The 12,978-nt window shown below is 34.0% G+C and overlaps 1 protein-coding gene across 1 annotated transcript; it reads right to left on the bottom strand.

Annotated features, from left to right (window-relative positions):
* Nucleotides 1-12,132: 12,132 nt before the first annotated feature.
* On the bottom strand, nucleotides 12,133-12,612 carry LOC115696420 (uncharacterized). Its single transcript, XM_030623322.1, has one exon. The coding sequence runs from the start codon at nucleotides 12,610-12,612 to the stop codon at nucleotides 12,133-12,135; it is 480 nt and encodes a 159-aa protein (XP_030479182.1).
* Nucleotides 12,613-12,978: the final 366 nt, after the last annotated feature.

A 12,978-nucleotide genomic window follows, 5' to 3' on the forward strand; every position in this document is an offset into this window, starting at 1 on the left:
TTTGTTTCCCAAATGCAAAAGGAGTTCGAAATGAGTATGGTAGGTGAACTCACTTATTTTCTCGGTCTTCAAGTGAAGCAATCAGATGAGGGAACATTTGTCACTCAAAGCAAGTATGCAAAGAATTTGGTGAAAACATTTGGCCTTGAAAAAGCCAAACATACCAACACTCCCATGAGCACAACTTTGAAATTAAGCAAAGATGAACAAGGAGTAAAGGTAGATCAAACTTTGTATCGAAGTATGATAGGAAGTTTGCTTTATCTTACTGCTAGTCGTCCTGATATTTGCTATAGTGTTGGTGTTTGTGCACGTTATCAGGCTAATCCCATGGAATCCCATCTTTCTGCTGTGAAAAGAATCATTCGCTATGTAAATAGCACTATTGATTTTGGGATTTGGTTTTCAAAAGACACTAATTCTAACCTTGTTTGCTTTAGTGATGCTGATTGGGCAGGTAATGCTGATGATAGAAAAAGTACTAGTGGTGGATGTTTCTATCTTGGAAACAATTTGGTTTCATGGCATAGCAAGAAGCAAAACTCAATCTCTCTGTCCACAGCAGAGGCTGAGTACATTGCTGCGGGTAGTTGTTGTACCAAATTGTTATGGATGAAACAAATGATGGCAGATTATGGGTTTGATTTGAAAACTTTAACCATTTTTTGTGATAACACTAGTGCTATAAACATTTCTAAGAACCCTGTTCAACACTCTCGCACTAAGCACATAGACATTCGTCATCACTTTATTAGAGAGCTTGTGGAAAATAAAATTCTTGTCTTAGAATATGTTGAAACTAGCAAACAAATTGCAGATATTTTTACTAAAGCTCTTGACTCGGTCCGATTTATTTCTCTAAGGAAATCCTTAGGGGTTTGTACTGTTTAATGCTTTTATTTTTCCATAATCCTTGATATTTGAGTTGTCTTAGAGTTCATAATGTCTTGTCTTTGTCCTAGAAGAAAATTTCAACCTTATAAGAATTTCAGTCACTATTTTATTGCTAATGTTGTAATATTATGATGTCATACAGGTTTGTCAGGAAAATTGTCCACTCCTCACAGGAATATTCAGGTTCATCAAACAGTGTTATGTAAGCTACCATTTTCGAATTTTGTTGTTCAAAAACTGTGTATTCAAGCTCCATTGGATGAATAGAGCTACCTATCTCAATGTGTGAAAGCCATCTCTGAGTAAGTTGGAACTATGTAATTAGGAGTTATGTAGAAGATACACTACCATTGAAAAGGGCTACCATTGAGGTAGTGTGACAGCGTCTCCTATGGGTACAATTTATCAGAAAAAGTCTTTTTGACAAATTGGGCAATGTTCCCTGCTTACACTTTCACACACTAATGCTTGACACAGTTTGTGGTAAATTTTGTTTATTCTCGAAAATGGTGTTATAAAGCTATTACATACTGTTTGATGTGCTTCAATATTCTTGGTGATGGAGTCAATTTTTCCTGTGAACCGGTATGACCTCATTCTATTAATTCATTAGTTTGATAAAATAATTTCTGATTATTCTTATGAGTTTGATTTTTTCATCAGGGACAAAGACAAATGGACATTGTGAATTCTAGTTGCAAAAATATCAAGGTTATTTTATTTTTCTGTCTTTTAATCAAAAAATAAAAAAAAAATACAAAAAAAAAAAGGTTCGTGATCGAGTTGTCAAGTGAGCTTTGTTAAAAATGTTGTTATTTTTTTGTTATGTTTCATTATGTTCTTAGACACAATTTTTGCTCTTAAGAGGTGATTAGTGTTTTTGTGTCTTGGTGTGTTCTCTTGTTCCTTATTTGCAATTTTTCTTTGGGGGGCATTTTTTGAAAAAATAAAAGAAAAAGGGGGGCATATTTTTTCGAATTCATTTTCGAATCCTTGTATATATTTTTTCTTTTATTTTTTTATTTTATGGAAACATGTTTTAATTGTATTTATTTATTTAGAATGTTTCCTTTATTTGTGGAGATTTGGTCTTTTTGGTGTATATAGGAAACTTGTTCTTAAATAATTAATTTTATTTTTGGTTTCCTTGTTGGTGGCATTTTCGGATTTGGTGGGGTTATTATTTCTTGGATTTTGTGGGAAGATATGGTTTCCTTTTTTCATTTAAGGAAACATTGACCACATTTGAAAAACCTTTCTTTGGTTTCCTTTTTTCTTTCCACACGAGGGTCAAAGGTAAGGAAGTTACCTTCCTTTTTCAGTTTTTTTTTTTAAATTGGGCATTTAAAATTGAAAGTTATATATTCTCAACTTCCCATAATCCCACGATCACCACTCTCTCTTCTCTTTTTATTTTATTTTTTTTCTCTCAAAGGACTAACATTGTTCAAAGTGTAAGAGGGGTTGTGTTCTAGGGTTTCAAAGAAAAAATGGCCAAAACTAAGAATGCCCAACCATCCAAGAAGCCCACTCGTGGATCTGCTTCTGCTTCACCGGTGTCTCCGCCTGCGCCGCCTGTTCCAAAGAACCGAGCTTACGGTTCGTCTTCTGCTCCGACGAAGTCTGCCAAGAAATCGAAGACCCAAGCTCGAAAATCAGTGGCAAAATTCTCATCTCCTCTTGTTGGTGCCTCTCCTATTGCTTCTCCAACACCTGGGTTGGGTGATCATGATGAATCCCATTCATCCGATCACACATTTTCGAAGTCCTCTTCTTCGAATGGTGCTCCTAATGTCGACCAAGCTTTGGTGACCTTGCCCACGGTGAGTTCTCGAACAAGGTCCAAGGTTTCCACTCCTTCAAAGCCTCAAGTGGTTAAACCTAAAATTGCATCCAAAGGGAAAAAGGTGGTTTCTTCATCTTCAAAGGCCAAAAATCTCAAGGAGAATCCCCCTTCGGTCTCTTCCTCGGATTCTGAACCAGAAGAAAGTGAGGAAGATCATGATTCAGAGGGCTTGTCCGATTCAAGTGAAGAATTTGTGCCCAAAGATCTTCTGTTGTTGATGATTACGGATCCGAGAGTGAAGAACCGAAACCGAGCTCGTCACTACAGAATGCACCGCTCCGGTTGCCTCCCCGCTGTTCCAAAGAAGGACAAAGGAAAAAGGCCCATTGTCTCTAATCCTGTTCTTCCACAGAAAAGAAAGAGGCCCTCTGGTATTTCTCTTGATAACTTCAAGCCTCACTCTCATTATTTTTGTTATAATGATCATGCTAGAGATATGAAATTCTATGAGAATAGGAATTTTACTGTGGAGAAAAATTTTAATGTTATTGCTCATAAACCTTTTGGAGTGTATAACATGTTGAAAGAAAGACAATGGGTAGATACCTTGATCGGTTTTGATGGGTATGTGGATAGAATTGTGAAGGAATTTTATGCTAACATCACTGATGAGTTTCTCGATGAGGACTCTTTCATGTTTGGCAAAGTTTTTGTCAGAGGACACTGGTATTCCTTCACTGTGAAGGATGTTGCTGAGGCTCTCAATTTGCCTATGGGAATTGAGCCAACTGATGTGGAGTTTGATCGTCAAAAGGTGTTCGGTTATCTCTCTGGTGATAATGAAATTGAACTCTCCGACACCATGCATATGTCTCAACTCACCTATCAACATGCTGCTCTCATGAGGTTTGCCCTATCAAATTGGTTTCCTTGCTCCAATCCGGTAAATGTTTCAAATGAACTTGCTTTCTTTTTGTATAAAGTTTCAATTGGTGCTAAAATTGATTTGGCTAACATGATTTGGGAGCAAATTGTCTCTCTTCGAAAGGGTAAGAAACCTAGGCTCAATCTCATTTTTCCTCACTTAATCTATAAAATTTTATCTGATCAAGAGGAATTGATTCTTGAGAATGAATCAATTGAGATGCCTGCTGTTGGAACCACTTTCAAAATTCCCGAGAAGCCTCCTCAAGGAAAAGTCGCTCAAAGAAAGGCTCGGTCTCGCTTCCCCTGGTCTTACAAATGATCCTGCTGCTGGATCTGCTTCCACTTCTGCTCCTACAGAAATGGCAGAATTCAACTTGCGTTTGGGAAGAATGGAGACCAGTCAGGCCTTGCTTCTTAGGAAGATGGACAGCATCATGAAATACTTCCGACCCAATGATGATGAATAGGTGGTTCAATCTTTTATCTTTTGTTTTTTATTAATGTTTATTTGAACTTATGACTTGGTCCATGTTTGTTTTTGTTATATTTGGCTCCTTGATAGACAAAAAGTGGGAGTAGTATTATTTTTTGGATTCCTTGAACTTTTTGTTACAACTCTGGACCCTTGGTTTTAGGGGGAGTTGCTTGTTTGTGGTTTAACACTTTTCCGTTTAAAAAGTTGTGTTCTTCGGTTTGCAAGCTTTTCCGTCCAAAAGAAGTTCTATGTTTTATGTGTTAGAGAGCTTTCATGCAGGGGGAGTATTTTCTATACTCTTGTATCTTTAAAAAGCTATTTGCTTTGGTTTCTAACACTTGATGCAGGTTTTCTCATAATAAAATGTTTTGTCAATCAAAGTGCCAAAGGGGGAGATTGTTAATTCCATTTTTGGCATATTTAATTGACAAAAATATTTTATTATTTAATGTATATTTCAGCTGGCATATATTGATTTGGTTTCCATATTTGTGTAAATCAAACTTGAGAGGAAAGTTGTCTAGCTTTCCTATTTTTGGAAAAAAGGTTAAAATGGTAAGTTTGGTTACCCATTTCGTTTTTTATCTAACCAGCTGTTATTCTGATCTTGTGTTGAGTTTCCCATTTTCTAAGATCAGGTTTCTTGAAGAGAAAACCGGAGCTAGACTTTCCTTTTCTATAAAAGGAAAGTTGTAGTTACTGCCCACGATTCTGTAGGTACAGAAGCGGAAATTCCTGGACTGATTGAAGAATTATTTTAGGGAAGTTTCTAGTGGGTTGAGGTCTTGTTCAGACCGAATGTAAGCTGTCTATGAGATGTATATTCATTATAAATACATCTCATAGCTGCTAGGTTTTGTATCTCTTTCACACACTTAGAATTGCTTTCATATCTTAAGGAAAGAGTGTCTTTGTTTAGTACCTCTCTTGGTACCTCTCTTGTATCTTTGAATTCCATTCATATCTTTAGAAAAGAGAGTCTTTGTTTTGTAGAGAAGAGTTGTTCTACTCTTACTCTGTTTATTTGTTGTTTGTATTGTCTTGAGTCTGTATTCAAGTCTACAACGAAGAAGAACATCAGTGCACCTTCGGGAGAAGGTATTTACAAGCTTTCGGGAGATTGCTTTTGAAGTCTTGCATCGGGATGATACAAGCACACAACCTTCGGGAGATGGTTGTATAGGCTTTCGGGAGATAGCCTTTAAGCCTTGAATCGGGAGGATTCAAGCACTCTTCAAGGTGATCGAAGGGAGTTCGAGCTCTTGGAGTTTTATCAAGATTCGGTTAGTAGGTGGAATACATCAAGCTTGCGGCATACAATAAGAGGGAGTCTATTTATGCATAAGTCAATTACTTTGTATTTTTGATACCGATCTAATGAATCTTATCTCTGGGCGTGGCCCCGTGGACTAGTAACAATCTGAAAGGATTGTTGAAACCACGTACAAAAATCTTGTGTGTTTTTACTTTTATGCACTGTTTGTTTTTCTGAGTTTCTCTGGAGTTACGGAATTGCATTCTGTAACTACAGAAAACTGTTTTCAGTACCAGTTTTATTATTCCGCATTTAATTAATCATTTAATTAAATAATCAAACTGGGAATATTAAAATACGGAATTTCAGGTATGAAGCATCAGTATGTTCTCATTGAAAGTTACTCGGAAATAGTTATCAAGGCTTTGCAAAAGGCGATTTCTGTTTGGAGTATTGATAACTATGTAACAACCTGTAACAGACTTTCTAGTTGGTTTTTAGGTTGTAATTTTGTTTATTTACCGAGATTTTATAATTTTATGGCCCATAATGTTGCGAAATGGGTCGATATGCAAACAACATTACAAATTGTTGATGTTTCGAATATTCCTATTAATATTTTGTGTAATGGCAATGAGGTCCAACCTTTTTTATAGTAATGCACTCTACTTTTCCTTTATAAAAAATGTGTATAAAAATGATAAAAATCCTTTTATATGAGATATTTTGTTAGGATAAATATTTTACATAAAATAACGAGTAGAGTCTCGTATTTAATTGACATGTGGATCTAGTTTTTGCTAGGAAAATAATGACGTGTGAAGGGTAGAAACCCTAATAGGTTTTCATTTCATGATATAAATATGCGAGAGGATGTGACTAATACATGGCCTAGTTGCACACTATGTGTCTCATAGAAAATAGAATAGAAGTTAGTACAGTCGCAACATATATCAAATATACGCAATGACCTAATGTTTTGTCCCACGCCCTATGTAAAGACCTCGTCTTTATATTGATTTGTCCAAAATGATTACTGTACGTAACAACTAATTATGGACCCACGAGCCCTATGTTATTAGTACATGAATGGATGCCCAATATGTGATTGGTATAATTGCAGACATTTTATAATATAAAATCTCAGTACCTTCACGCATCTATATAAAAACTTTGAGAGTTTTATGTGTTATATTATTTATTAAATAATATAGTATTTAAGACTAAAATTGTGATACATTATATATATATATATATTATTATGAGTATAATATATATTGAGAGTTGTATATATATAATAATTACTATAAAATGTGATTGGGAATTATATACATGTAATATTCTTATAAGTTGTAACATAAGAAGTGGAGTTACTCATATTTTGTAACTTCCAAATGATCACCAATTAAGTGTGTAAAGAGTGGTTACACAATTTAATTTTTACAAATTCAAAGCTATAACACAAATATAGTTGTTGGGAATTTAATTTTGTCATTTATAATGTTTATAAGTGATATAAAATAAAGTGGAAATGTTTTAAAATTGTTTGGAGAGTTATTTACAAAGGTTGAAAAATTGGGTAACAAGTAACTAGATACTGTTTTTTTTAGCTTTAATATTAGAACGTTTTCTTTACTATGGGTATGCTTTTTAACAACTCTCATAACCTCCAAATCACCCATTTAATTTCATTTACACCAATTAAAAGACGGTAATGGCAATTGGGTGTAGGATGTTTGAATTTCAAAATGTGCGATCCTAAACACTATAAATAGAGACATTGGTTCATCCTTTGTGACATACTCTTCTCTTCTATCTTTCAAACAAAAAGCTAGAGAGTTCTAAAGCTTAATAATTCCCTGAACTATTTCCACAATGCCCTAAGTGATTCATAGAAGGGGAAATAATCTTTTTGGACAAAGGTGTAGAAACCTTGTTAAAGCTTTTGGTGATTCATGTATCCACTTTGGGTGTTTGTTCTTCTATTCTTACTTTGTTATATTGTCTAGTTTTATATTATTCTCTTCTTCTTCTCTAAACACTCTTATATATATACTATCATCTATTTTATACATTCTATATCATATATATACACTATTTTATATATATATATTTATATAGTTTACATTTATGTTTATCTTTGAGTTTTGAGTTGTAACTCTTTTCTTTTATTTGTATTCTATGCTTTGGGATTGTAACTCTTTATTTAATATATCTTTCTTGTAATATTTTGCTGAGAGTTGTAATTATCTTGGTCTTTTATTCATCTTATTTTATTCTTCCATTGTAATCTCTCTTTTATTATTAACAATCAAGAAGATTATTTTTTGTTTTCAATAGAAGGAGAAACAATCAAGATGATGAACCAAGACTTGGTGAGATTGGACCCCTTTGATGGTACCAATTTCACTATATGGCAAGACAAGATGATTTTGGGATTTTATGCCCTAAATAAAACTTATTTCAAAATAATCTGATTTGTTATCAATAGAAGATTAGAAGTCATTTATGTTTACATGTAGTTTTTATGTTTACGGTTTAATGTATACAATTTCTGTTAAGTCCAGAATATAAAGTTATTCACAATTACAGTGATGTCAACACAGTGGAAGGTAATTGTGATTATATGCTTCAAAAGTTAATGTCCCATGATTCATCAGTGCATTGGATTTACACTGATGTGATAATCAGCGATGAAGCTTACTTACACCCTGGATAAATATTATGTTCTTTCCAAAACATTGGCAAAGTATGCTAGTATCGAATGTATGGAGTATACATTGGACTGGGACCGATATTGATCTTGGTAAAGATATTATACTCTTACCATTGTATCTTTCTAAGTCAATATCACTGGTTGATCTTAGATCAAAAAATCTTAATCCTTACATGGTTAGGTTCTATCTTCAGAGTGTTATTTGTGTTCATAAAGTTGTTAGTTAAAGCCTACTATTTGGTTCGGGCAACACATACAACTTGGGAACATGATAGTATAATTGAGTGGGAGCGCTAGTCATAGATATGGAATCTATAGCTTCTATTTAGACATAGAAGTGAAATAATGATTTCCTTTGATCTTGGCTTAATAGAGGTAAATTGAAGAGCTCTTATTCCAGTGATTATATTAGTTTTAGAAATATTATTTATAGGAAGCTAAGTGTCTTAATGATAAAATACATTGAGGGGTAAAACGGTAAATTTGCCCTACTCAGTGTAAATCATCTATAGATGATATTTGATTATTAAGATTAGAACAATGGTTAAATTTTCATAGCGTATCTATATCATGGAACATATAGAGTGTTCTATAAAATCGATAGTGCAATTCCAAATCTATAGTGGTGCAAGGAGGAATTAATAAGTTAGGAAATTCACTTGGTAAATTCTAGACCTGCGTATTGGAAGCTCGGTTATATAGGCCCATGGTCCCCATACTAGTTGAAACAATACTGCTTGTAAAACTCAGTCAATTGATTTTAATTAATCAATTATAATTCTAAATTAGACTATGTCTTATTTATGAATTTTTCTCTAAGTTAGGGCTTAATTGTGAAGAAAAAAGATTCTAGGGTCTATTTGTTTATTAAGAGACTTTAATAAGTCTAATTAATAGATATATGAAATGGCAATTTCATTTGATAATTATTTTAATTATTAAATAAATAATTTTTGCATTTAAATGGTTGAATTAGAAAATATGGCATTTGTGAAAGAATAGGATAAATAGTTAAAAAATGGAAAAAATTATAACTGGTGGCCCCACATCCTATGGCCGGCCACTTAAGCTTATTTTTACCATTTATTTATCAATTTTTTAATGCCAAATAATTCAAACCTAACCCTAGAAGGATTCCTATAAATAGATAGTGATAAACTCAAATTGACAGATGATTGGCAGTTGTTGCACTTAAGCCTTTCAGTCAAATTTGAGCCTTCCCTTCCTCTCTCTATTTTCGAATCCTTCTCTCTTTCTTTCTTCAAAATTCGAACCCTTATAGTGTACATGCCCACACATAGCAAGTTCGTACTCAATCATAGTGTGTAAGACTGTGAAGAATCCAATCAACTAAAAGAGAATCAGGCTCAAATCTTGGTGATACTCTGCTAAAGAAAGGATACAAGGATTAGAGATCTGAGTGGAATGAGTCATTTAATTTTGCTACAACCAATGTAAGGTTTCTTGAACTTTATATGTGTTTAAATTCTATTGTTTTAGAAATTCATATTTAGGATGTTAAACAACATACATGGTAGTGAATCTAGATCCTGGTAAAATAATCGCCAACAACTGGTATCAAAGCCATGTTATGACTTACTTTCATGAAATATGATTTATAACGATGTTTGTATTCATTTTGATGTGTTCATGTTAGTTTATGTGCATATTTGATGATTGTATAGAAATTACAATTTACGATGATAAATATTTTTAGTATCATTTTGAAATAATTTTATTGAAAGTAGATGAAAAATTAATAAATTTAAGGTTTTACTAAACTTAATTTGGATTTTTCATGAATTAGTTATGATTTTTTGAAGTTGGAAAAATATCTACGCTAGGGTTACTAGTCTACGCGCTTGCATGAAGGGGACACGACCGTGTCATGTGCGGCTCGCTCAGACAAAATCCCTTCAGACAAGGGCGTGTCCAAAGCTTGCCCCCCACCTGACCAAGTTTCCACACCAATGGAGGCTGCCTCTCCCTCAGCCTTCTGCTTCCATCCGTGTGCGCATACTCCCTGTGCCAAATTTTGTTTTGGTGATATTTTGACTTTCAAAAATTATTTTTTATGAAAATAAAATTAAAATTTTGGTAGAATTTTTTATAGAATCTAAATTTTTAAATAAAAATCTAATTATCAGAATAAAATTAATTTTTATTAATTAATAAAATTAATAAAAATCTAATCCCAATTTTCTTATATGGCCGCCCACTATGCAAAAGGTTTACCATTTTATTTTTCCATTATTTTAAAGCCATACAATTCTAACCTAAACCTAGAAGGCATTCTATAAATAGAAAGTATTGGCTTTAGGAAACTCATGACTTGCACATTTTTTTCTTTCAGAGAAAGCCATGCGCCACCCTTTCTCTCTTTTCCTCTCTTCAAATTTCGAAATCCTTGAGTGATAGAGTAGTGCCCACACACATCAAGTGGTATCTCAATCATAGTGTGTAAGACTGTAGGAGAATCCAAAAAACAAGAAGGAGAATCAGCCTCAAAGGAAGGAGAGAAAGAGATCCAGATTCAGATCTTGATTATGCTCTGCTACAGAAAGGAATCAAGGGCTAGAGATCTGAATGGAAGGAGACATTATATTCCGCTGCACCCAATGTAAGGTTTACTAAACTTTTTATGTGTTTATTTCATTGTTTTAGAATTCATATTAGGATGTTAATGAAACATACTTGGTAGTAAATCTAGATCCTGGTAAAATATTTCTAACAGTAAACACATATGTATAACATTATACTAATCTTACGTTGTTTCCGAATTCAGATGCACTGACCAAGCTGAGTGGAACAACTACTCGACGAATTACAGGCCCCTAAATCATATCATATATAACACGAGTGAATGACACGCTAAATCACATCCGGGGACATAGGTTTTCAACCAAAAGTTTTCCTACTGAAAACATGGAAATACCCTAAACTATCAAGGAATTAACCAACCAAAGCTTTGAAACTAACACGAAAAGTTTGGGAAACCAATGCCTGATCCGGTTAACCGGTTTTACAGGGCCTGTAAAATCGGTTAACCGGTTTACACCAGGTAACCCAAAAAAATTAAAAACCTCAACCAATTCGAATCCAAACCATACCAAACCTTCCAGACCTGCTTAATATACCCCAAAGAACATATTCTAAGCAACAGAATAACCTAACATGCTCAAAATCAAAATCCACCATTAAAGAGCCAAGCTTGAGTTGTTAAACTCAAAGCTTGCTGAAACCTTACAAAAGCAACCACAACAAGCTCAAATCAACATAAATAACCATAATTAAACTTTAGAAAACAACAACAACTACAGAACCATAATACTCAAATCATGCATTATTCTCAACTTAAAGCTTCTAAAACAAAAGAAAGAGATACTAGGAACCTTACCTTGACTTGGATACACTAATAGCTTGCTAAGATTTCCTTGAATTACTGAAGATCAAGCTCAAAACCTAACTGTTCTAGGGAGCTTGAGAGAGAGAGGGTTGAAGATAGAGAGAGAGAGAAAAATTATTTTGGTGTTTTTCTTCCAATTTTTAATAAAATGAAAATAACTATAGGTTTTATCTAAATAATATGAGCCTAAAAATCTCATTAATATCTTCAAGTAATCCACTAAAGGACAAAACTCTAAGTGGGCAAAAAAGGCCATTTTGCCCATCACTTAGCCAAAAAGTCATAAAATCACTTAGGGGTAATTTGGTCAATTCTAAAATCTCAACTACTCTTGACATTCCCAATGTCTAACTATATTGCATGGCTATACTAAAAATACTAAAATGTGATTTTAATAGCCAAACGACGCATTCCAATGTTGTCAGGCACAAAACATGCAAAAATATGAAATTTCATATATGACATCTAAAATGCATTTTGAGTTCAAAAAAATCTCCGTAAAATTACAATTCATAAATAATATGCAAGTTTCATAATTAAACCCTATTTATCTTCTAATTTCAAAATTAAAGTTAGGCGGCCTTTACAATGATCCTCCCCTTAAAACGATTTTATCCTCAAAATCTAACCCGAACAACTCCGGATACTGAGCCCTCATGTCGAACTCTAACTCCTAGGTGGCTTTCTCCACCTTGTTGTTTCTCCAGAGTACTTTGATCGAAACTATGGTCTTGTTCTGAAGAACCTTATCTTTTCTGTGTAAGATCTGAACTTGTTGCTCTTCGTATGATAGGTCTGATTGTAGCTCAAGATTCTCATAACTTAACACATGAGTAGGATCTAAAACGTACTTCCATAACATGGAAACATGAAATACATCGTGAAATGCTAATAGAGCTGGAGGGAAAGCTAAACAATATGCCACTAGTCCAACCTTCTCGAGAATCTCGAAAGGTCCAGTAAACTTAGGGAATAATTTGCCTCTTTTCTCGAAACGTTTGATCCCCTTCATCGGAGACACCCGTAGGAACACATGATCTCCTACCTGAAACTCCACATTTCTACGCTTCGGATCTGCATCACTCTTTTGCCTACTTTGAGAGGCAAGCATTTTGACCTTAATCTTTTCTATGGCTTCATTAGTCCGTTGCATTGATTCTTGACCTAAGTATTTCCTTTCTCCGATTTCCTCCTAGTGAATGGGCGATCTACACTCTCTGCCATATAACAATTCATAAGGAGCCATCCCTATTGTACTCTGATAACTTTTATTACACGAGAACTCTATCAGTGGTAGATACTTACTCAAGGAGCCCTCAAAATCCTTTACACAGGCTCATAACATATCTTCCAGTATCTGAATTGTTCTTTCGAACAATCCATAAGGCTAAGGATGGAAAGTTGTAGTGAATTTTAGTTTGGTACCCATAGCCCGCTGAAGACTCTGCTAGAATTTTGAAGTAAACTTTAGATCTCGATCCGATATAATAGAATTTTGAATGCCATGTAATCTTACTAT

This window comes from Cannabis sativa, chromosome 7, assembly GCF_029168945.1.
Source record: "Cannabis sativa cultivar Pink pepper isolate KNU-18-1 chromosome 7, ASM2916894v1, whole genome shotgun sequence".
NCBI classification, from domain to species: Eukaryota; Viridiplantae; Streptophyta; class Magnoliopsida; order Rosales; family Cannabaceae; genus Cannabis; species Cannabis sativa.

What these genes read in the sequence shown, in the direction of transcription:
- LOC115696420 (XM_030623322.1), bottom strand. Translation starts at nt 12,612, where the DNA reads ATGCAACGGACTAATGAAGCCATAGAAAAGATTAAGGTCAAAATGCTT.